The sequence below is a fragment of the Zootoca vivipara genome, chromosome Z2, assembly GCF_965207765.1.
Source record: "Zootoca vivipara chromosome Z2, rZooViv2.hap1.1, whole genome shotgun sequence".
NCBI classification, from domain to species: domain Eukaryota; kingdom Metazoa; phylum Chordata; class Lepidosauria; order Squamata; family Lacertidae; genus Zootoca; species Zootoca vivipara.
Window position 1 is genome coordinate 46,318,395 of NC_142585.1, and position 26,306 is coordinate 46,344,700.

At 45.1% G+C, this 26,306-nt stretch overlaps 1 protein-coding gene across 6 annotated transcripts in view; it reads right to left on the minus strand.

The window, feature by feature from the left end:
- NEK6 (NIMA related kinase 6) overlaps positions 1-26,306 on the minus strand; it is a 90,722-nt gene that overhangs the window by 18,012 nt on the left and 46,404 nt on the right. For all 6 annotated transcript variants that reach the window (XM_035112725.3, XM_088665084.1, XM_035112724.3 and 3 more), the window contains 3 exons: positions 19,681-19,791; positions 12,514-12,622; positions 8,671-8,778 (listed from right to left, as the gene is read on the minus strand). In XM_035112725.3, coding sequence (XP_034968616.1) covers positions 8,671-8,778; positions 12,514-12,622; positions 19,681-19,791 — 328 coding nt within the window. The remainder of the gene's footprint in view (positions 1-8,670; positions 8,779-12,513; positions 12,623-19,680; positions 19,792-26,306) is intronic.

The following is a 26,306-nucleotide window of genomic DNA, read 5'->3' on the forward strand; positions in this document are numbered from 1 at the left end:
GTCACTCTCTGAAGCAAGCGCCCCATTTGTGCCATGATCTGTAAGGAAACTAAAAGACAGGAGGCTGTGGGAGTAACAGGATACAGTCATACCTCGGTTCAGGTATGCTTTAGTTTGAGTACTTTCAGTTGAAGTACTCCGCGGACCCATCTGCAACGGATTGATCCACTTTCCATTACTTTCAATGGGGAAGTTTGCTTCAGGTTAAGTACGGACTTCCAGAACCAATTACACTCATACTTCGGGTTAAATACGCTTCAGGTTAAGTACTCCTCGGACCCATCTGGAACGGATTAATCCACTTTCCATTACTTTCAATGGGAAAGTTTGCTTCAGGTTAAGTACGGACTTCCAGAACCAATCACACTCATAAAAAGGTAAAGGGACCCCTGACCATTAGGTCCAGTCGTGACCGACTCTGGGGTTGCGCGCTTGTGGCGAATTTTAAACTGTTATGTTGTGTTTTTGTTTCGCAACCGACCTATCGAAGGGTTAACCCAGACTCCTGGTTAACTGGCAGCAACATTCCATGGGAGGCGTGGCCTGCATGGGGTTTAAATGGAATGGGGAACTGTTATGTCAGTTGGCGGTTGAGGGTTTTCTGTGTGGGAGCTTGGGTGGTTTTGGAGAAGGTAGACTTGGAGTAGATGAAGTAATAATAATAATAGTTTAGTTGATAGGTAGTTGATAGGTATTCTGTTATTTGATTACTAAGAAACGTTACCTGTGAAATTAAGTTTGTACCAATGTTACCAGAAAGCAACCATTAAGATTCAAGCCAATAAATATCCATCTTTAAAGTGTCATACCAGTAAATCGTCTATTTCATTTTCCAGCTAAGGTATCCAGGAACCCAGTTGGTGGGGAACTCTTTTAAACTGTCAAAACTGCCTTTTAGAGGAGGAAGGTTAGTTGTGGCTGAGAGTGCACCAAGAAAAGGAGGGGGGTTAAAGGGGGAGACAGATTCTGAATGATAATAAAGTTACCTCAGGAAGGAGGCTAGCTTTACAGTGAGGGAGTTTCTAGTGAAGTGAAAACCCTTATCTGAGTACACATAGGAACAGTCTTACTTATAGCTCCAAGTCTATATAGGTACCTGGTCACGTTTAGGCTGGAAGAGGACTCTCTTTTATTTTTGAAAACCCACAAGTGCTAGAGGGTTTAAAGAAAGGCTAGAGGGATAAGTGGGAGGTTTGATTTACCTCAGAAATCCCTGTTAGTGCTTTTAATAATTGAGAGGTCAGAGTTATAAGACTGAAAGTGAGAGGATTTTCATCGCAGCGCTCATCTCGCATTATTGGCCGAGGAAGCCGGCATATAGCTTCCTGGTCATGTGGCCAGCATGACAAAGCCGCTTCTGGCGAACCAGAGCAGCACACAGAAACGCCGTTTAACTTCCCGCTGTAGCGGTTCCTATTTATCTACTTGCACTTTGACGTGCTTTCGAACTGCTAGGTTGGCAGGAGCTGGGACCGAGCAAGGGGAGCTCACCCCGTCGCAGGGATTCGAACCGCTGACCTTCTGATCAGCAAGCCCGAGGCTCAGTTGTTTAACCCACAGTGCCACCAGCGCCAGTTATACTTCGGGTTAAATACACTTCAGGTTGAGTACTTCGCGGACCCATCTGGAACGGATTAATCCACTTTCCATTACTTTCAATGGGAAAGTTCGCTTCAGGTTAAGTACGCTTCAGGTTAAGTACGGACTTCCGGAACCAATTACACTCATACTTCGGGTTAAGTACGCTTCAGGTTGAGTACTCCATGGACCCATCTGGAACGGATTGATCCACTTTCCATTAATTTCTATGGGAAAGTTTGCTTCAGGTTAAGTACGGACTTCTAGAACCAATTACACTCATACTTCGGGTTAAGTACGCTTCAGTTTAAGTACTGTACTCTGCGGACCCATCTAGAACGGATTAATCCACTTTCCATTACTTTCAATGGGAAAATTTGCTTCAGGTTACGTACGCTTCTGGTTAAGTACAGACTTTCAGAACCAATTACACTCATACTTCGTGTTAAGAATGTTTCAAGTTGAGTACAGTGGTACCTCGGTTTAAGTACACAAATGGTTCCGGAAGTCTGTACTTAACCTGAAGCGTACTTAACCTGAAGCGAACTTCCCAACTGGAAGTAATGGAAAGTGGATAAATCCGTTCTAGATGGTCCGCGGAGTACTTAACCTGAAGCGTACTTAACCTGAAGCAAACTTTCCCATTGAAAGTAATGGAAAGTGGATTAATCCGTTCCAGACGGGTCTGTGGAGTACTTAAACTGAAAGTACCCAAACCAAAGCGTACTTAAACCAAGGTATGACTGTACTCCGCAGACGCGTCTGGAACGGATTAATCCACTTTCCATTACTTTCAATGGTGAAAGGTCATGGGTTGGGACAGTGTGGGGCCAATCACAGGGATGAGCCGGGGGAGGAGGGGGTGGGATAGTTCATGGGTCGGGACACGGTGGGGCCACCCACAGGGCTGAGCCGGGGGTGGGAGGAGGGGGAGGGATAGTTCATGGGTCAGGACACGGTGGGGCAAATTACAGGGATGAGCCAGGGATGGGGAGGAGGGGGCAGGATAGTTGATGGGTCAGGACACGGTGGGGCCACTCACAGGGATGACCCAGGGTGGGGGGAGGAGGGGACTGGATATGGCATGGATTGGGACACAGTGCGGCCAATCACAGGGATGATCCGGGATACGTCATGGATCAGGACAGGGTGGGAGGAATCACAGGGATGAGGCACAGCAACGCGTGGCCAGGCCACCTAGTTCAACATAAAATTTTCATTCCAAATAATGCCCGAAAAAAACATTTAATCAAAGCAGAACAACAGTGTTTATGTTACAGGCGAGTGCGCCATATTCCTAATTTGATGTCTGCACATTAAAGTGTACTATTACTGTTTGTCACCCTGGCCTGCAATGGCTACCCTGGGCATTTGCCTATCGCTCTGGTGGTGCTGTCAGCAAATAAACGAACAGGCAGATCTCTGAGCTTCAAGAGGAGAAGGGGAAAATGTATGATTTTTTTAAAATAAATGCCAGGATCAAAGACTGACAAGCCCAATTGTCTTCCTGGCCTGGCCGGCATTAAACGGGGGAGCTCTTGTAATGAGCGTCTTCCAGGAAAGTGCACAATACTTCCGATTTAATCAGCTGGGACTCGGCAACGCATCACATCAGCCAATTTGACAAGAAGAGGCTAATCAGAGGCTATTAGCCAGGAACTTTCCATGGCAGAGAAGGCAAGAATCCTGGGGGTGGAAGAACAGCCTATATGGAACAAGAACGCTTGGGATGAAGACCTGGCAGCCAGAATTGTCAGATTTAATGTATGGATTCTTTTGAGGGGCAGGTGGCTACTCTGTGCTGAGCTGCAGAAAGCGCTTTTTATGGGTTACGTAATTATTATTATTATTATTATTTATTTATTTATTTATATCCCACCCAACTGGCTGGGTTTCCCCCGCCACTCTGGGCGGCTTCCAACAAATACCAAAATACATTAAAATATCACAGATTAAAAACTTCCCTAAACAGGGCTGCCTTGAGATGTTTTCTAAATGTCACGGAGTTGTTTATCTCCTTGACCTCCAATAGGAGGGGGTTCCACAGGGCGGGTGCCACCACCGAAAAGGCCCTCTGCCTAGTTCCCTGTAGCTTTGCTACGCTCCTACAGGTATACTGGACCGAGGCCATTTTATGGGAGGGCATTCCACAGGGTGGGAACCACCACTGAGAAGGCCCTCTGCCTGGTTCCCTGTAACTTGGCTTCTCGCAGTGAGGGAACCGCCAGAAGCCCCTCGGCGCTGGATCTCAGTGTCTGGACTGAACAATGGGGGTGAAGACGCTCCTTCAGGTATACTGGACCAAGGCCATTTAATGGGAGGGCGTTCCACAGGGTGGGCGCCACTACCGAGAAGGCCCTCTGCCTGGTTCCCTGTAGCTTTGCTTCTCTCAGTGAGGTAGCCGCCAGAAGGCCCTCGGCGCTGGATCTCAGTGTCCGGGCTGAATGATGGGGGTGGAGACACCCCTTCAGGTATACTGGACCGAGGCCGTTTAGGGCTTTCAAGGTCAGCACCAACACTTTGAATTGTGCTCAGAAACGTACTGGGAGCCAATGTAGAGCACATTGCAGTAGTCCATCTGGTGAGATAGACTGCGGGCAGGTAGGGTCTCATCCTGCGTCCCAGATGGAGCTGCCCTGGACACAGAATGGACCTGCGCCTCCATGGACAGCTGTGAGTCCAAAATGACTCCCAGGCTGCGCACCTGGTCCTTCAGGGGCACAGTTACCCCATTCAGGACCAGGGAGTCCTCCACACCTGCCCGCCTCCTGTCCCCCACAAACAGTACTTCTGTCTTGTCAGGATTCAACCTCAATCTGTTAGCCGCCATCCATCCTCCAACCGCCTCCAGGCACTCACACAGGACCTTCACCGTCTTCACTGGTTCTGATTTGAAAGAGAGGTAGAGCTGGGTATCATCCGCATACTGATTAACACCCAGCCCAAACCCCCTGATGATCTCTCCCAGCGGTCGTATGTAGATGTTCAAAAGCATGGGGGAGAGGACAGAAGCCTGAGGCACCCCACAAGTGAGAGCCTAGGGGTCCGAACACTTATCCCTCACCACCACTTTCTGTATCCAGGGCAGCTGTCTACCAGCTCCATCTGGTACGCAGGCTGAGACACTACCTGCCCGCAGACTGTCTTGCCAGAGTGGTGCATGCTCTGGTTATCTCCCGCTTGGAGATGGGGCTACCTTTGAAGGTGACCCGGAAACTGCAACTAATCCAGAATGCGGCAGCTAGACTGGTGACTGGGAGCGGCCGCCGAGACCACATAACATCGGTCTTGAAAGACCGACATTGGCTCCCGGTACGTTTCCGAGCACAATTCAAAGTGTTGGTGCTGACCTTGAAAGCCCTGAATGGCCAAGGAGTGTGGTGGCAAGAGTGTGGTAAGCAAGAGGCTTGACAGCCATATGTCAGGAATTCTTTGATGGTGTTTCCTGCTTGGCAGGGGGTTGGACTGGATGATCCTTGTGGTCTCTTCCAACTCTATGATTCTGTGATTCTACTACCTGACCCGGCCACGCGTTGCTGTTAGTCATATGTCAGGAATGCTTTGATGGTGTTTCCTGCTTGGCAGGGGGTTGGACTGGATAGCCCCTGTGGTCTCTTCCAACTCTATGATTCTATGACTCTAACAGGGTGGGAGGAGTTACAGGGATGTGCCTGTGTAAACAGAACATGCGTAAATCAGGGGGTCTCTGAAGGTGAGGGGAATCTTGAGTCTCCATTTAACAGACTGAGACACAGCAACGCGTGGCAGGGCCAGCTAGTGTTTGAGTAAGGTTTGGGGTTTACAAGCATTAAGGACGCGACATGTGGAATGATGTGCACCTCAGTTTATTCTGCCAGCCTGCTGTCAGGTATTTATTTAAGTGGGCCTCGTCCCATCTTGCTTTATGAATGCAGACTTGCGGTGAAGAAATCGGGAGCCTCGAAATCCAGCCATGTAATTTGTCGGAGAGAGACGAGACGTTCGCTTGTATCTGGCGAGGAGCGTATGGGCAAATCTTTCATTTTTCTTTCATTACCCCGGCATGTACTGTCACTTAATTTTTATGTATGCAATCCTTCTTGACAAATATGATCTGCTTCTGGGTAATTCGCTTGACGTTCATTCTGTTCCTCGCTCTAATTATGGCTTCCGTTTCTGACATGGAGGCGTCTTGTGCTGCCAGAGCTAGGACTACACCTGTCAGACAAGTTGCACTGCTGCCTAATGCCCTTTTATGCCAGTGTGATGTTAGCAAATGCAAAGGGAGGGAAAAATAGGTGAATCTATTTGCATAAGCCTTGCACTCAATTCATGGGTCAGCAGCCTTAGATATTAGAGTTTAGGACGGTTGCCAGGGCAACACGGAAATAGGGGGGGGGGATTCCAGTATCGCAAGCAGAGTCGCTGCGCATATGCATTTCCTAATGTCTATCAAAATGCAGATTTCCAGATTAAACGAAACCCAAGGTTGTGCCACTGTGGAGCAAATAAAAATAGAATCATAGAATCATAGAGTTGGAAGAGACCACAAGGGCCACCCAGTCCAACCCCCTGCCAAGCAGGAAACACCATCAAAGCATTCTTGACATATGCCTGTCAAACCTCTCCTTAAAGACCTCCAAAGAAGGAGACTCCACCACACTCCTTGGTAGCTAATTCCACTGCCGAACAGCTCTTACTGTCAGGAAGTTCTTCCTAATGTTGAGGTGGAATCTTCTTTCTTGTAGTTTGAATACATTGCTCCGTGTCCGATTCTCTAGAGCAGCAGAAAACAACCTTTCACCCTCTTCTATATGACACCCTTTGAACATGGCTATCATATCACCCCTTAACCTTCTTTTCTCCAGGCTAAACATACCCAGCTCCCTAAGCCGTTCCTCATAAGGCATCGTTTCCTGTGACCATTTTGGTTGCCCTCTTCTGGACACGTTCCAGCTTGTCAGTATCCTTGTTGAACTGTGGTGCCCAGAACTGGACACAGTACTCCAGGTGAGGTCTGACCAGAGCAGAATACAGTGGTACTATTACTTCCCTTGATCTAGATGCTATTCTCCTATTGATGCAGCCCAGAATTGCATTGGCTTTTTTAGCTGCTGCATCACACTGTTGACTCATGTCAAGTTGGTGGTCTACCAAGACTCCTAGATCCTTTTCACATGCACTGCTCTCAAGCCAGGTGTCCCCCCATCCTTTCATATATATTTTTGCCCAAGTGTAGTACTTTACATTTCTCCCTTGTTTGCTTTGACCCAGTTGTCTAATCTGTGAAGGTCATTTGGAAGTGTGATCCTGTCCTCTGGGGTATTAGCCACCCCTCTCAATTTGGTGTCATCAGCAAACTTGCTCAGGATGCCCTCAAGCTCATCATCCAAGTCATTGATAAAGATGTTGAATAAGACTGGGCCCAAGACAGAACCCTGTGGCACCCCACTAGTCACTTCTCTCCAGGATGAGGAGGAGCCATTGATGAGCACCCTTTGGGTTCGGTCAGCCAGCCAGTTACACATCCACTGATTGGTAGCATTGTCTAGCCCACATTTTACCAGCTTCTTTACAAGAATATCATGGGGCACCTTGGCAAAGGCCTTGCTGAAATGAAGATAGGCTATATCCACACCATTCCCTTCATCTTCCAGGCTTGTAATTCTGTCCATTTAATAAACCAAAGACCATACTTCTTCTCCCACAGTGCTGCAATGGCATGCAATCTTGCAATCTCAGAAACGCAATCTCTGAATGCAATCGGTCAAGTGGTTTTGGAGAAAAGTGGACTTTAACAAACATGGGCCTTCTACATTTCTTATCTACAGTGGTACCTCTACTTACGAATTTAATGCGTTCCGAACGCACATTCGTAAGTCAAAAACAATTGTAAGTTGAATCCCATAGGAATGCATTGGGAGAAAAAATTCGTAAGTCAAAGCAACCCTATCTAAAAATTCGTAAGACGAAAAAATCCTATCTAAGCCTCATCCAAGATGGCGGACGGAGCTCCGTTCGTAAGTAGAAACATTCCTAAGTAGAGTCATTCGTAAGTAGAGGTACCACTGTATATAAAAATGTAAACTGTCCAATGTTTGTTATATTCCACTTTTCTCCCAAACAGCTTGACCAATTATGTTCAAATTTTGACACAACATTCCATTCCAATACCCGAGTGTTTCCATAATCTTAGATTCTACAGATATCACACCTGTCACAGGTAAAAATCATGATTTTTTTGAAAAAACCGAAAAACAGGAACAGGAGAGCTTGCAGAACATCACCCTCTAGCGGCGACTCTACAGGTTCTGCAGCTAGAAAAGCTTCCCTCTCCAAAACAGGCAATACAACAGGCCCCACAAGAGCGAAACGGCAGGCTGAGCTGAGCGGAGGTGGGGACTCACCTGCCCTGGGGTTGGGGACAGGACGGGGTCAGGACGGGTCATGGGTCGGGTCAGGACGAATCACAGGGATGAACCACAGCAATGCGTGTAGGGTTGCCAGACTCAATAGAGGACAGGACATCTGTGCCTTTAATTGCCCTGCTCTCTTTTGAGTCTGGAAACCTTAAAGGGAAACCAGCAGACCCTTTGCTCATAGCTGCCAAGTACCCGGCGGAGAAATCCGGGATCGGCAGCTGCGCGACACCGGAAGTTGCGTCTACGCACTTCCGGACATGTGTAGGCGCCAGCCATTTACTGGTGCCCATAGATGGGCAAAGCAGCACCAGAAAAATGGCCGCAGACAGGGGGGGGGAATTAACAGGAGAGGAGCTGGAACGGGAGACCTCCGGGAAACAGTAAGTAAAAACGGGGGGTTTCCGGGAAATACGGGGTTCTTGGTAGCTATGCCTTTGCTTGGAAATTAAACAAAGGGTCTGCTGATTTCTTTTTCAGGTTTCCAGACTCAAAAGAGAGCAGGGCAATTAAAGGCACAGAAGCCCTGTCCTCTATTGAGTCTGGCAACCCTAAACACGTGGCCGGTCCAGCTAGTAAAATATATAATTTAATCACTAATAGGTAAAAAAAACAACACCATGTGACCAAGAAATCTCTGAGTCAGGTGAATTAGGTAACTGTCACTGAGGCACAATTTCACGAAGGGTCTTACCTAAGGAATGTGCGGCAGTAGTTTTAGAGCTAAAGAAGCGCCCCAGTCCAAGATCTCCAAGTTTCACAACTCCGGTGGCTGTTATGAACACATTGGCTGGCTTTATGTCTGGAAGACAGAAGAGAAAAAGTAAGTAAAAAAAAGAGGGGTTTTGGGGTGGGCTCCATCACAGCCCACAACCTCCTCCCCAATGATGAGTGACTAGGTATGCATGTATAGAACTAGAGATGTAAAATTTCCAGAAATTTTGAAGCTCAGGAAAACCCCCGTGTATTTTAACTGGAAAAGTCGGGTGTCGTCTTATATGCCAGGTCGTATTTCTTATATGGCGTGTATATCCCAAACTCTATATTTTAAGTGGAAACGTCGGGGGTCGTCTTATATGCCGGGTCGTATTTCTTATACGGCGAGTATATCCCAAACTCTATATTTTAACTGGAAAAGTTGGGATCGTCTTATATGCCGGGTCGTATTTGTTATATGACGTGTATATCCCAAACTCTATATTTTAACTGGAAAAGTTGGGATCGTCTTATATGCCGGGTCGTATTTGTTATATGACGTGTATATCCCAAACTCTATATTTTAACTGGAAAAGTTGGGGGTCGTCTTCTATGCCATAATATACGGTACTTTTTTCTTTCTTTCCCATATTGAAAGTCCTTCTGTTACTTTAAAAACATCAAATATAACTATGGGCAATTTTCAAGGGCATAAAATGATCACAACCAGCATATTAAAAACAGAGTGTATCCAAACAGTTATTACAAACAGAATTTACTTTTAAAATAACATTTATCTGCATTTGTAACAAATGGAGCAACAATCTCTTGAACTGTTTACTAGTTTATGTGGAACAAAAAAACCTCCACAATTAAAAAAAAATTCAGAAGTAACAATTATTCATATTTCCTCTCCACAGTATTTAATTTATTTATTTTTCCCGATTTTTCAGAAAAAAACACAAAAAAGGCTTCAGGGGAAAAACGGGGGGGGGGGACCGGTATTCTTCCAAATTTTACCGGGTTTTTTTTCTGGGCCTTCACATCTCTATATAGAACTTTGAAAACTGAATTTCCTAAGCCATAATATTGATGATTCTCCAGTCTATTTTACACACCAGGAGAGAGGAGGTTTGTGGGGAAGGATAAACATTATCTTCCCACAACAAACAAATGAAAATTGAGTCTGGCTTAAAACGCTGCAATAGCATAAAGTGCTGTTATGCTCTTCCTTCCCCCTCTCTCACCCCTTCCTTCCTTGTCTCTTTCTCTTTCCTCCCCCTTTCTTTCTTTCTCTCCTTCACTCCTTCCTTCCCTCTCTCTCTCCCCCTCCCTCCTCCCCTTTCCTTCTCTCTCTCACCCCTTCCTTCCCTCTTCCTCTCACTCCTTCCTTCCTTGTCACTCTTTCTCTCTCTCTTCCCTCCCTCCCTTTCTTTCTCTCCTTCCCTCCTCCCTCCCTTCCCTCTCTCCCCCTCCCTCCTTCCCTTTCATTCTCTCTCACCCCTCCCTTCCCTCCTTCCTTCCCTCCCTCTTCCTCTCTCTCTCTCACCACTTCCTTCCTTCTCTCTCTTTCTTTCTCTCTTCCCTCCCTCCCTTTCTTTCTTTCTTTCTTTCTCTCCTTCCCTCCTTCCCTTTCATTCTCTCTCTCACCCCTTCCTTCATTCCTTCCCTCCCTCCTTACTTCCTTCCCTCTTCCTCCCTCTCTCACCCCTTCCTTCCTTGTCTCTCTTTCTCTCTCTCTTCCCTCCCTCCCTTTCTTTCTCTCCTTCCCTCCTTCCTTCCTTCCTTCTCTCTCTCTCCCTCCTTCCCTTTCATTCTCTCTCTCACCCCTTCCCTCCCTCCTTCCTCTCTCTCTCACCCCTTCCTTCTCTCCCTTTCTCTCTCTCTCTCACCCCTTCCTTCCTTCCTTCCCTCCCTCCCTCCCTTTTCCAACTTGTAAGCCCCACCTCACATACCAGCCTTTCTCAACCTGTGGGTCCCCAGATGTTGTTGAACTACAACTCCCCTCCCTACTTCCCTTTCATTCTCTCTCTCACCCCTTCCCTCCCTCCTTCCCTCTCTCTCTCTTCCCTCCCTCCTTCCTTCCCTTTCTTTCTCTTTCACTCCTTCCTTCCCTCCTCCCTCCCTCCCCTCCCTCCTTCCCTTTCATTCTCTCTCTCACTCCTTCCTTCCTTCCATCCTCTCTCACACCCCTTCCTTCCTTCCCTCCCTCTTCCAACTTGTAAGCCCCACCTCACATACCGAATCAGCCTTTATCAACCTGTGGGTCCCCAGATGTTGTTGAACTAAAACTCCCATCGCCCCAGTTAGCAAGGCCAGAGCTCAGGGACGATGGGAGTTGAGGGGATGATGGGAGTTGTAGTCTGACAACATCTGGGGACCCACAGGTTGAGAACCGCTGTGATTGATCTCAAGACACATTGACACCTCCAATATACATTGTTGCTTCCCTTGTTGGCTTAGTTACTGCAGCCCACTTGTTTCGATCAATAGTATAGTTTTATCCATGTCACATTTATTATACGGCGAGTATATCCCAAACTCTATATTTTAAATGGAAACGTTGGGGGCCGTCTTATACGCCGGAATACAGTGCGAGCTCGACTTACGAGCTATTCAAAATCCGACCTTTTCGAGTTACGAGTGGAAAAAGTGGCTGCGCGCTTACGATTTGTGCGACATCCGAACGGAAAACCCATTCGCGGCTAGATGCGGTTTCCTCGACTTGCGAGTTTTTAGATGCAGTTTCCTCGACGTACGAATTTTTCAGTTTCCAATGCATTCCTCTGGGAAACCGTGTTTCCAATGGTGCTTTCCGACTTACGAATTTGTCGACCTACGAAGGTGCCTTCAGAACGAATTAAATCCATAAGTCGAGGCACCAATGGAACTGGAAATGTTGGGGGGTCATCTTATACACCGGAATATATGGTATTATAGATGCTGCAACACTAGGGTGATGACTTTTCATTTTTCCCCCTCAAAAAATATTTCCTGTAGCACAAATAGATGAACTTTTGCCTATTAATGACTAAAATGAGGTCTATTCCATTGAAATATTTCAAAAGGTCACGCACAAACAGTTTTTTAATTTTTTGGTATGCTGTTTGACCATTTCATAAAATGGTATTCACAATTCTATATATATTTCCTATCAAATTTGGACACAATGCCACATTCCACAACGGGGAGGGTTCTTAGCAACATAGGCTATACAAATGTCACACCTGCGCAAGGTAAAAACCCCTTTTGGGGACCTTAAAACTCAGCCAGCAGACCCTGCCGGGCATGCTGGGAAAAGAACCTCCAGGAGAGGTAGCAAAACATCGCCCTCTAGCAGCGTCTCTACTGTTACTGCAGCTAAATAAAGCTTCCTTGTGTGTTTGATGACCCTATATAATGTTGTATATATGTGACTCTCAAGCTTGGGTTCAATTTGATATCTGCTTACAGCGACTTCAAAAATGGTCCAAAAACGGATCAATAAAATTTTTTAAATCATTTTGTATCTCATTGAAAGTGAGATTTTATCTGATCTTTAATGAAAGCTCATCAAATTATGATATAGGGAAATGAGGTTGTAAAAAAGTCATCACCCTACTGCGACACATCTATCGAATTTCAGTTGTGGCAACTACAGGCGCCTCGCCTTCATTATTCTGCTGATCAGCCGAGACGGAACGCTTTACTACCAAGCACAAGGAGGAATCCGTCTTGTGAGCTCCGATGTCTCCAAGCATGCAAGGGCTGAACATCAGCGTAATTGTTTTTGAATGTAGGCGCTTGCTAATTGGAACATTATACTATTATTCAGCAGAAAGAGAGTATGAATTAATGTTACCTCTGTGCATAACCCGGCGGGAGTGCATGTGTTCAACAGCGCTGCACAACTGCACAAAATACTTCCAAACCGTCCGTTCCGGGATTAGCCGCTTCTGCTTTTTAAAATACTGTGAAGGGAAGACAAACAAAAAGATGAACGAGACACTACTGAATCTCTCTCTCTCTCTCTCTCTCTCTCTCTCTCTCTCTCTCTCTCTCTCTCATGGCTTATGTGTTCATCAGCTGCTACCTTACTGTAAGGAATAAAGGGACCCCCAACCATTAGGAGGTATTTAAGCATATATAATATACATATATATAATAAAGGGACCACTGACCATTAGGAGGTCATAGAATCATAGAGTTGGAAGAGACCACAAGGGCCACCCAGTCCAACCCCCTGCCAAGCAGGAAACACCACCAAAGCATTCCTGACATATGGCTGACAGCAATGCGTGGCCGGGTCAGGTAGTAGAATCCTAGAATCATAGAGTTTGAAGAGACCACAAGGGTCATCCAGTCCAACCCCCTGCCAAGCAGGAAACACCACCAAAGCATTCCCGACATATGGCTGACAGCAACGCATGGCCAGGTCAGCTAGTAGAATCATAGAGTTGGACGAGACCACAAGGGTCATCCAGTCCAACCCCCTGCCAGGCAGGAAACACCATCAAAGCATTCCTGACATATGGCCGTCAAGCCTCTGCTTAAAGACCTCCAAAGAAGGAGACTCCACCACACTCCTTGGCAGCAAATTCCACTGTCGAACAGCTCTTACTGTCAGGAAGTTCTTCCTAATGTTTAGGTGGAATTAGGTCCAGTCGTGACCGACTCTGGGGTTGCGGCGCTCATCTCGCATTATTGGCCGAGGAAGCCGGCGTACAGCTTCCGGGTCATGTGGCCAGCATGACTAAGCCGCTTCTGGCGAACCACAGCAGTGCACGGAAACGCCGTTTACCTTCCCGCTTGGAGTGGTGCCTATTGATCTACTTGCACTTTGACGTGCTTTCGAACTGTTAGGTTGGCGGGAGCTGGGACCGAGCAACGGGAGCTCACCCCGTCGCGGGGATTCGAACCCGACCTTCTGATCAGCAAGCCCTAGGCTCTGTGGTTGACCATCAGGCAAAGTGGCTCAGCCTCTGCTTCCCATTTAACTCCCTGCCTATGTATATAAACTTCAATGCAATTCACTAATTAACAGCATTACGAAAAAATATGCTTAAATAGGTTTGACATTTTTGAACGGACACCAATGATCATCAGCCTTAATCTCGTTAATTACCTTGCAGAACATATTTAATGCCTAAAACAACAAATGTCTGGAGTGCTTTGCCTTAAGAAACAAAAGGATTTGTTCGGGGTCTGCTGCTGTTTTGCTTTGTTTTTGTTTTTTTCAACCCAGCATCTTGAAGATGTTCATCAGAAGCATAATTATAAAAGAATTCTCCCTTTAGTAAACAAGCTACTGAATGCTGCTCTAATATCAGGTATTGTATTGCAGCACTTATGTTGTTTTCCCCCAATACTGTATATTCCTGCATATAAGACTAATTTTAACCCTGGAAAATCTTCTCAAAAGTCAGGGGTCGTCTTAGACGGTGAGTATATCCCAAACTCTATATTTTAACTGGAAAAGTTGGGGGTTGTCTTATATGCCCAGTCATCTTATACGCCAGAATATACGGTAATATTTATTCATTTTCAAACACAACAAAATACAAGAAAAATCACAACAAAAACAAAAGCAAGAAAAAACATTTTTTAAAAAACATATCAATTCTAACATTTTTACTTGACATTGTGGCCTTCCTCAATTCCCCCCACACTGGGTCCACTTTTAAGCAACTTGCCTATTATAACTGAAATCATTTTTTAAAAATTTTCCTTATCTCTCAACTCCGGACACGGAGCAACGGATTCAAACTGCAAGAAAGAAGCTTCCACCTCAACATTAGGAAGAACTTCCTGACAGTAAGAGCTGTTGGGCAGTGGAATTTGCTGCCAAGAAGTGTGGTGGAGTCTCCTTCTTTGGAGGTCTTTAATCAGAGGCTTGACAGGTATATGCCAAGAATGCTTTGATGGTGTTTCCTGCTTGGCAGGGGGTTGGACTGGATGGCCCTTGTGGTCTCTTCCAACTCTAGATTCTATGATTCTATATCTATTCTAAGAAACATAAACTACCCTAAACCTGAAGAAGTGTGCATGCACACGAAAGCTCATACCAAAATAAAAACTTAGTTGGTCTTTAAGGTGCTACTGAAGGAATTTTTTTTATTTTACTTCGATCCAGACCAACACGGCTACCTACCTGTACCCTAAACCTATAATTCATCAACTATCCTCCCCATAGGCTTTATCCTACAGAGATTTAAATGAGGTTGCATTTGTAGATTCCTAATTTTAAAATTTAATTTTGACATTGTATTTAATCTGCATTTTAATGGAATTGTTTCTTTGATGCTTGCTTTGATATTCTTGTTGTTAGCCGCCCTGTCTTGACTGGGAAGGGCGGGGTATAAATAATAATAATAATAATAATAATAATCCTAAACCTAGAATTCATCAATTAATCCAAATCTAAATTTATTTCCCCATCCATCCATCTTCTATTTTCCCCCTTAGCCTTTAAACTACAATTCCCATCTTCCCCAACCACTGGTCCTGTTAGCTAGGGATCATGGGAGTTGTAGGCCAAAATATCTGGAGGGCCGCAGTTGGGGGATGCCTGATATAGATGAAGAAGAAGAAGAAGAAGAAGAAGAAGAAGAAGAAGAAGAAGAAGAAGAAGAAGAAGAAGAAGAAGAAGAAGAAGAAGAAGAAGAAGAAGAAGAAGAAGAAGAAGAAGACATGCAAAATAGGAAATCAACATGGATATAGGCAGGGCCATTCAACAATGCCCCTCTCTGACCAATGGTTTTTTTGAGGACACCAGCCAAATCATCCCAATAATAATACAGAATAATCATCACAATAATTAATAATAAATAGTAATAAATAAAAATAATACAAATAAGAAGAAATGCAAAATAAGAAATAACATGGATATAGGCAGGGCTATTTCCCAAACTCCCCTCTTCTCTTATGATGCCAGCCAAATCATCCCAATAATAATAATAAATAATAATAAATAATAATAATAATAATAAAAAGAAATGTAAAATAAGAAATCAACATGGATATAGGCAGGCCCATTTCCCAAACTCCCCTCGTCTCTTATGACGCCAGCCAAATCGTCCCAATAATAATAATAAAGAATAATAATAATAGTAATAATAATAAGAAGAAATGCAAAATAAGAAATCTAACATGGATATAGGCAGGGCCATTCCCCAACGCCCCTCTTCTGACCAAGGTTTCTCTGATTACACCAGCCAAATCATCCCAATCATCATCATAATAATAATCCTAAACCTAGAATTCATCAATTAATCCAAATCTAAATTTATTTCCCCATCCATCCATCTATCTTCTATTTCCCCCCTTAGCCTAACATTTATTCCCAAAAACTTTCCATAAATTCAAATATTACTTCTTATATCCTACTAGCTGGCCCTGCCACACGTTGTTGTGGCTTAGTCTGTTAAATGGGTCCTCAGAGTCCCCCTTCAAACTCCTCCCCCCCCCACCCCCAGGCTCATCCCTGTGATCGGCCCCACCCTGTCCTGACTCATTGTGTCGCTGCCCACCCTAGAAATAGGGTTGTCAAATTTGCAGATGACACAACCGTGATCGGGCTCATCTCTGATAAGGAGGGTGAAACGGACTATAGAGATGAGGTGGAGCGGCTGACAGAGTGGTGCAGAGTTAATAACTTGCTCATAAATACAAAGAGAACAAAGGCGCTTGTGGTGGACTTTAGGAGACAGAGGAACGAGGTCCAGCCACTTTTGATTGACAGAATTTGTGTGGAGAGGTTAACAACGTTTAGATTTCTAGGCATTGAGTTACAGGAGGATCTGTCCTGGAGTGTTAATACAAGGGGGCTTGTGAAGAATGCGCAGCAGAGACTGTATTTTTTGAGAATTTTAAGGAAAAACCCTCTTCCACAAAAGCTGCTGCTTGCCTTCTATCACTGTGCTCACGTATGGTTTAAGTGCATGGTTCGGAAGCTGTACTTCTCAGGATAGAGCAGGGCTGTGCAGAATTATTAAAACAGCAGAGAGCATTCTTGGCTGCTCACTCTCCACCTTAGACCAAATCTACACCACCAGGTGCCATAGAAAAGCACTAGACATATCATTCTTTGAGCTCCTGCCATCGGGACGGAGATACAGAACAATGCAGGCAAGAATGAGCCGTCTCAGGAACAGTTTCTTCTCTAGAGCGATTTTGGCCTTAAATGGAAAGCCTGGACTTTGAAGTCATTTTATTTGTTATTTGTATTATATTTACTGTTTTTAATTAGGTTTTGTAAATTTGGATTATGCGGAATGCTTTATCTGAGTGGATGTAGCAACCGAGTAATTGTGTTGTTCCCGCAAGGGGACAATGACAATAAAGCTATCTTATCTTATCTCATGTCCTTCCCGCCCCCTCCTTCCCCCACCCCCCACCCAGGGGAGCCCCCACCTGTTTGGCCTAGTCTTCAAACCTTTACTCGGCCTCATTGCTGCAAAAGGCCTGTTTTCAGTTGGCTGCTGTGGCATTTGGGCCTGCCGGGTGTCAAGTCACCGTCTGAGGAAGCGGGCTTGCTCCTGAGGATTGGCGGATGGATTTCTGTCATAGCTGCCAAGACTCCTGTATTCCCTGGAAAAACCCCGTTTTTCCAGCTGTTCCCAGCTGAAAAAACAAATTTTTTTTGTTTCCCCCCGGTTTATTCTGGCGCGGCGGCCATTTTGGAACTGGGCAGAGCATGCTCAGGAGCGACTTTTGATGCTGCTCTGCCCAGTTCCAAAATGGCGGCAGCGCAACTTCTGGTGCCGTGGCTATTTTGGACCTGGGCAGAGCAGCATCAAAAGTCACTTCTGAGCATGCTCCGCCCAGTTCCAAAATGGCGGCAGCGCTACTTCCGGTCTGATCCCTTATTTTTCAGGCAGGAACTTGGCAGGTATGATCTCCGTGAGTGTCAGATCTCATGGCGGAGGCGGGGTCTGTGGGTGTGGGCTAGACTCCAAGGGGAGGGAGGAGGTGGAGGAGGAGGAGCTGTGGGAAGAACGCCACTTAAGGGCGCTGTTTTAGTTTGTGGGAAAGCAGGTTTTTACCTGTGCAGGTATGAGATGTGAGCAATCCGAGGTGGTACAAACACTCGGGTAGTGGCATGGACCATTGTGTCCAAATTTCAGGGCGATTGGTCAAGCGGTTACCGAGAAAAGTGGAGCCCACAGTTTCACATTTTTCACACACACACACACACACACACACACACATGACCCACAACCGACTGCTGTGTGTTAGTCTGTCAAATGGAGGATAATAGCCCCCCCTTCAGATCCTCCTGAGTCTCAGACTCCCCCTGTTTTACAGGATCTCGTGGCGGAGGCGGGGTTTGTGGGTGTGGGCTATACTCCATGGGGAGGGAGGAGGAGGAGCTGTGGGAATAACGCCACTTGAGGGCGCTGTTTTAGTTTGTGGGAAAGCAGGTTTTTACCTGCGCAAGTATAAGATGTGAGCAATCCGAGGTGGTACAAATACTCGGGGAGTGGCATGCACCGTTGTGTCCTAATTCCAGGACAATCGGTCAAGCGGTTACTGAGAAAAGTGGAGTCCACAGTTTCACCTTTTTTTACATATATATATATATATATAGGCTAGCTGGCCCTGCACGCATTGCTGTGCGTTAGTCTGTCAAATGGAGGGTAATAGCCCCCCTTCAGATCCCCCTGAGCCTCAGTGTCCCCCTGTTTTACAACGCCTGCTAAATTTAAAAGTAAAAACGCCTTGCCATGCCCCCAAGTGCGTTGCTGTGGGTTATTTCCCCCCCCCCGGGCCTAGTGGGGGCCTGGCGGCCTGGCAGGGGCCTACATAAAACAAACTCCGTGCTGCGGCCTGCAATCCGGGCACTCCCCCTCTCCCCCCGGGGCCTAGTGGGGACCTGGGGGCCTGGCAGGGGCCTACATAAAACAAAGGCCGTGCTGCAACCTGTGATCCGGGCGCTCGCCCTCCCCCCCCCGGGCCTAGCAGCCTGGCAGGGCCTAGGGGTCTGGTAATGGCCGCCTTGGTGGTTTCAGTTGCTTGGTTGATGGTGTCATTATTTGGTTTGTGGGTGTGGTGTAGATTCCACAGGAAGGGAGGGGTGTGCTGTGGGAGGAATTCCACTTGAGGGCGCTGTTTTACTTGGAGGGATAGCAGGTTTCTACCTGCGCAGGTGTGAGATTTGAGGGAATTTTTTTTCTGCAAACACTCGGGGAGTGGCATGGACCATTGTGTCCAAATTCCAGGACAATCGGTCAAGCGGTTTCGGAGAAAAGTGGAGCCCACAGTTTCACCTTTTTAACATTTATATATATATATAGATTAACATTTAAACACTTTAATCTACTTCAGCCCCCCCCCCCCGACTCAGAGTCTCCCAGATGAATCAGCCAGTTTCCATAAGTTGTTATATGGTGGTATTGTGCTGGCGTGCTATGGTCCATGGGGTCACGAAGAGTCGGACACGACTAAACGACTAAACAACAACAACATATATATTTGGTGGTATTGTAAAGGAATTAAGAAATATTGGGAAATGATCTATAAAGAACTGAAAAATACAAATACAGGTGAAACTCGGAAAATCAGAATATCATCGAAAAGTGCATTTATTTCAGTAACGCAACTTATTATTTGTCGTTTTTCCTTTAATTTTGACAAACGTTTCTTTTGGAAATTCCACCGTAATAAAACAAATAGTTACAATCAAACAAAAATAAACATCTCTAGAAAGATAAACAAAAATAAACATCACTAGGTCATTTCATTAATGACATTCCATTTATAATTGACCTGCCTAATGACAAATAATTACAATGACAACCAATAAAGGCTTGATATATCTTACTTTGAGTGTCATGCATCTATCTCATAGATTGGTTTCACCTTTTAAGTTGAGTTACTGAAATAAAGGCACTTTTCGATGATCGTCTAATTTTCCGAGTTCCACCTGTTTGTGCTCCACTTCCCCATATACCCTTGATTCCAATTTCCAAAGTTTTATTTTACCTTATCAAAGGAACTGTGCAGCCTCAAGAAGAAGGCTTCTTCTTACCTTAATCATCTGAGATAGGTCACCGGCATCAGCAAGTTCCAAAACAATGTTAAGTTCATTGTCCTCAATAAATGAATCCAAATACTTGATTATGTTGGGGTGGTTCAGTTGCTGCAAATACACGGAGGAGGAGGACAATCACTATATGAATGTACAGAACACCAGTGTGTAATACATTGGAACCTCAGGTTAAGTACTGAATTGGTTCCGGAAGTCCGTACTTAACCTGAAGCATACTTAACCTGAAGCGAACTTTCCCATTGAAAGTAATGGAAAGTGGATTAATTCGTTCCAGACGGGTCCGTGGAGTACTTAAACTGAAAGTACTCAAATTGAAGTGTACTTAAACCAAGGTATGACTGTAATTGGTACTGGAAGTCCGTACTTAACCTGAAGCGTACTTAACCTGAAGTGAACTTTCCCATTGAAAGTAATGGAAAGTGGATCAATCTGTTCCAGACGGGTCCACGGAGTACTTAACCTGAAGCATACTTAACCCGAAGTATGAGTGTAATTGGTTGTGGAATCCGTACTTAACCTGAAGCGAACTATTCCCACTGAAAGTAATGGAAAGTGGATTAATCTGTTCCAAACGGGTCCATGGAGTACGTAAACTGAAAGTACTCAAATCGAAGCGTACTTAAACTGAGGTACGACTGTAATTGGTTCTGGAAGTCTGTACTTAACCTGAAGCGTACTTAACCTGAAGCGAACTTTCACATTGAAAGTAATGGAAAGTGGATTAATCCGTTCCAGATAGGTCCGCGGAGTACTCAACCCAAAGAAATGGAAAGTGGATTAATCCGTTCCAGACGGGTCCGCGGAGTACTCATCCTGAAGAGTACTTAACCCAAAGTATGAGTATACTTGGTTCCGGAAGTCCGTACTTAACCTGAAGCGAACTTTTCCATGGAAAGTGATGGAAAGTGGATTAATCTGTTCCAGACGTGTCTGCGAACTAAGTAAATTGAAAGTACTCAAACTGAAGCGTACTTAACCCGAAGTATGACTGTACAGTGGTACCTCGGTTGAAATACACAATTGATTCTAGAAGTCTGTACTTAACCTGACACGTACTTAACCTGAAGCGAATTTTTCCATTCAAAGTAATGGAAAGTGGTTTAATCTTTTCCAGACGGTCCGCGGAGTACTCAACCTGAAGCATACTTAACCCAAAGTATGAGTGTAATTGGTTCCGGAGCTCCGTACTTAACCTGAAGCGTACTTAACCTGAGGCGAACTTTCCGGAAAGTGGATTAATCCGTTCCAGACGGGTCCGCGGAGTACTTAACCTAAAGCGTACTTAACCTGAAGCAAACTTTCCCATGGAAAGTACTGGAAAGTGGATTAATCCATTCCAGACGGGTCTGCGGAGTACTTAACCTGAAGCTTACTGAACCTGAAGCAAACTTTCCCTTTGAAAGTAATGGAAAGTGGATTAATTCGTTCCAGACGGGTCCGCAGAGTACTTAAACTGAAAGTACTCAAACCGAAGCGTACTTAAACCGAGGGATGACTGTACCAATTTGTCTGGAATTCCTGCACCCACAAGAAAAAACGCCAGCGAGTGCATTTGTACACTAATAGGCTTATTTGAAATTTCTACCTTTTGACATGGGGGGGGGGGGGAAGCCTGCAGAAGCTTCGCTCCAGCTTTATCCTTTAATGCACATAAATACTCTAGCTTCTCAGACGACTGTTCCCCTCTCATTTTCCAAATGCTGCTGCAAAATTTGATGGAAGCAAATGCCTGATGCATATGCAGAGCAACGCAGTCGGTGACAGGCGTGCAAAAAAGCAAGCGGCCACTAACGGGAAAGTGTGAAGAAGCAGTGGAAGAAGATTGGAAGAAATTTAAAGTTGATTTCAAGAAGAAGCGTATAATAGGATAGGATGAATAGAAGTGAGGGAGAAACAAAGAGGTTGTAGATAATTCAATGGTGAGAGGTAAGTATTGTTAGAATTAGACAAGACTTAGGTTGTAGATAATACAATGGTGTGAAAGAAATATTGTTAGAGGATAGTTATAATTGATTTAAAAGGAAAGATATAGGTAGAATGTAAAATGGTAAGATATAAAGATAGAGAAATAAGAAAATATTAACTAAAATTTTGAGTTTATATAAGAATTAGAGATTGCTAAGGATGATCTGTAAAGGAACGCAGGAGGAGGTGGAATGAGGAAGTCACTAGATTAGAAATAAGGATTATAAATTAGAATTTTTGTTTTTGTATTTTTGTACTTTTTGTGTTTTGTATGTTTTTTGTTGTTTGTTAAAAAATCTTAATAAATATATATTTTAAAAAAATAAGCAGGCAAACTACAGATGTGAATTTTGGAAGAAATGTGAAAAGAATAACAAATGCTGCTGTTTCCCCCATTTTTCTGTAAAGTGTGAAGCAATTTAAAATGTCAGTGGATAATAAAAGGATAAACGATAAAAAAGAAAAGAAAGGATATGGTTGGGAATGTAATGTATCAAGAATCAAAAGGCATAGGAATAAGTTTATATTCAGTAAAATTTAGAGATTACGTAATAGTTAGAAATTACTAAAGATGATGTATAATGGAACGCAGTAAGAGGAGGAATGAGGAAGTCAATAGATTAGAAATAAGGTTTATAAATGAGAATTTTTGTTTTTTATGTTTTTTGTTCTTTTTGTGTGTTGTTTTTTGTATTTTTGTAGTTTTATATATTGTGTGGAGTGTGTTTTGTAGATGTATTCTGCTGTTGTTATAAAACAGGGTCCCCAAACTACGGCCCGGGGGCCGAATGCGGCCCAATTGGGCTCTCAATCCGGCCCGCGACGACCCTCGCCGCCGCCACCTGCTCTTACGGCGCGCAGCGCGGCGGCGCTCTTCCAGGTCGGAAAAAAGCGCCGAAAATCCTTTGTGCGCATGCGTATGGGCCTCTCCCGACCCAGAAGAGGTCATTTCTGGTGCACTTCCGGGTCGGGGGAGGCCCATACGCATGCGCACAAACAATTTCCGGCGCTTTTTCCGACCTGGAAGCGCGCCGCTGCGCCAGTAAGCGCCCGTGCGCATGCGCACGGGCGTGCACTTACCCGCCCACCGGCCCGCCGCGCGATCGGCACGGTGGGAACCGGCCCAAAGCCCGGTAAGTCTGGGGACCCCTGTTATAAAATCTTAAGAAATATATATTTTAAAAAAAATTAAAGGGAAAGTGTGATGCTGGAAAGCTGGCTGATGTTTCGAGCCACATTATTAACTGCTTTTTCTCTCCTTGCTGTTTAGAGCAGGCATCCCCAAACTTCGGCCCTCCAGATGTTTTGAACTACAATTCCCATCTTCCGTGACCATTGGTCCTGCTAGCTAGGGATCATGGGAGTTGTAGGCCAAAACATCTGGAGGGCCGCAGTTTGGGGACACCTGGTTTAGAGAGTGCTCCACATTCCTCCGCCCCAACTCAGCAGTCATGACTTTTTATCGGACAAATCCCAAGTTGGAATTCAGATTGCCGAAAGAAATATCAACAACTTCAGATATGCAGATGACACAACCTTGATGGCAGAAAGTGAGGAGGACTTAAATAACCTTATTAATTATTGCATATTTTATGTAACATTACTATGTGGGAAAAGAATCTACAGTTAGAACTGGATATGGAACTGGATATGGTTGAAAATTGGGGAAGGAGGATGACAAGGCTGTATATTGTCTCCCTGCTTATTTGACTTCTATGCAGAATTCATCATGCCAAAGGCTGGACTGGATGAATCCCAAGGCGGAATTAAGATTGCTGGAAGAAATATCAACAACCTCAGATATGCTGATGACACAACCTTGATGGCAGAAAGTGAGGAGGAATGAAAGAACCTTTGAATGAGGGTGAAAGAGGAGAGGGCAAAAGATGGTCTGAAGCTCAACATCAAAAAAACCAAGATCATGGCCACTGGTCCCATCACCTCCTGGCAAATAGAAGGGGAAGAAATGGAGGGAGTGAGAGATTTGACTTTCTTGGGTTCCATGATAACTGCAGATGGTGACAGCAGTCACAAAATTAAAAGTTGCCTGCTTCTTGGGAGAAAAGCAATGACAAACCTAGACATCATCTTCAAAAGCAGAGACATCACCTTTCCGACAAAGGTCCGTCTAGTTCAAGCTATGGTTTTCCCAGTAGGGATGTATGGAAGTGAGAGCTGGGCCATCAAGAAGGCTGATCGCCGAAGAATGGATGCTTTCGATTCTAGTGCTGGAGGAGACTCTTGAGAGTCCCATGGACTGAGAGAAGATAAAACCTATCCATTCTGAAGGTAATCAGCCCTGAGTACTCACTGGAAGGACCGATTCTGAAGCTGAGGCTCCAAGACTTTGGCCACCTCATGGGAAGAGAAGACTCTCTGGAAAAGACCCTGATGTTGGGAAAGATGGAGGGCACAAGGAGAAGGGGACGACAGAGGACGAGATGGTTGGACAGTGTTCTTGAAGCTACGAACATGAGTTTGACCAAACTGCGGGAGGCAGTGGAAGACAGGAGTGCCTGGCGTGCTCTGGTCCATGGGGTCACAATATGGAGGGCACAAGGAGAAGGGGATGACAGAGGACGAGATGGTTGGGACAGTGTTCTCGAAGTCACCAACGTGGCCACCTCATAAGAAGAGAAGACTCCCCTGATGTTGGGAAAGATGGAGGGCATAAGGAGAAGGGGAGGAGAAGGGAGGAGATGGTTGGGCAGTGTTCTAAAAGTGCCTGGCGTGCTATGGTCCATGGGGTCACGAAGAGTCGGACACGACTAAACAACAACAAACTCATTTTCCTGTGTAATACACTTTGTTGGAAAAGCATTGTGAGAAATTACAGAGAACAGTCACTGCTGGTCCAACACTTGCATGGATGCTGCTCAAAGCGTGGTAGAATGTCAGTGTGTTCAATAATATTGTGTTGCAAATGCATGAATCATAGAATCATAGAGTTGGAAGAGACTACAAGGGCCATCCAGTACAACCCCCTACCTAGCAGGAAACACCATCAAAGCACTCTTGACATATGGCTGACAGCAACGCGTGGCCGGATCAGCTAGTAGAATCATAGAGTTGGAAGAGACCACAAGGGCCATCCAGTCCAACCCCCTGCCAAGCAGGAAGCACCATCATAGAATCATCAAGTTGGAAGAGACCACAAGGGCCATCCAGTCCAACCGCCTGCCAAGCAGGAAACACCATCAAAGCATTCTTGACATATGCCTGTCAAGCCTCTGCTTAAAGACCTCCAAAGATGGAGACTCCACCACACTCCTTGGCAGCAAATTCCACTGCCAAACAGCTCTTACTGTCAGGAAGTTCTTCCTAATGTTTAGGTGGAATCTTCCTTCTTGTAGTTTGAGCAATCTATTAGTAGTTGTTGCCTACGGGGCATTCCTTTCAAATGGATCCAACTTTTTGACGGAAAGTTCCAACCAGATCGGACAGATTTTGCCCAAGATGTATATAATTCAGCTCTGAAGGGATGAACATACCACGCCAAATGTCTGAATGTCAACTAGAAATGCAGTTTTTAATGACACGGTGCAGGTCAGCGTTTTTGGAGAATTTGCTTCAGGTGCCAGAATTTATCCCACAGAGTCGAGGAGGGCAGAGTTCTTTAATGATTTCTTTAGAGGCAGGGGGACTGCTTCAGTCTGCCTGTCAGCATCAGCAATCGGAAGGCCCTTTGATCGGTCGTGCACAGCTAATAACATGTCAAACAAAGACCTGCAAATCGTTTCTTGTTAATTGATGGCTCCCTGGACAATTGCTCTTACAAATATTTGCAGATTGAAGGCTGTTTTGCGATGCTGTACAAAAGCAGAGGTAGGGATAATATATACTTAGGCAAAAATTTTATTCTTGTTTATGTTATTTAGTCGCATAGTTGTGTCCGACTCTTCGTGATATGATAGCCATGTTCAAATATATAAAAGGATGTCATATAGAAGAGGGAGAAAAGTTGTTTTCTGCTGCTCCACAGAAGCGGACATGGAGCAATGGATTCAAGCTACAAGAAAGCTTCCACCTCAACATTAGGAAGAACTTCCTGACAGTAAGAGCTGTTCGGCAGTGGAATTTGCTGCCAAGGAGTGTGGTGGAGTCTCCTTCTTTGGAGGTCTTTAAGCGGAGGTTTGACAGGCATATGTCAATAATGCTTTGATGGTGTTTCCTGCTTGGCAGGGGGTTGGACTGGATGGCCCTTGTGATCTCTTCCAACTCTATGATTCTATGATTCTGTGACCCTATGGACCAGAGCACGCCAGGCACTCCTGTCTTCCTCTGCCCCCCACAGTTTGGTCAGACTCATGTTGGTAGCTTCAAGAACACTGTCCAACCATCTCGTCATCTGTCGTCCCCTTCTCCTTGTGCCCTCTAACATTTCATGACTACTGTCACCATCTGCAGTGATCATGGAACCCAAGAAAGTGAAATCTCTCACTGCCTCCATTTCTTCCCCTTCAGTTTGCCAGGAGGTGATGGGACCAGTGGCCACGATCTTGGTTTTTTTTTTTTTATGTTGAGCTTCAGACCATATTTTGCACTCTCCTCTTTCACCCTCATTCAAAGGTTCCTTAATTCCTCCTCACTTTCTCCCATCAAGATTGATGTTGGGAAAGATGGAGGGCACAAGGAGAAGG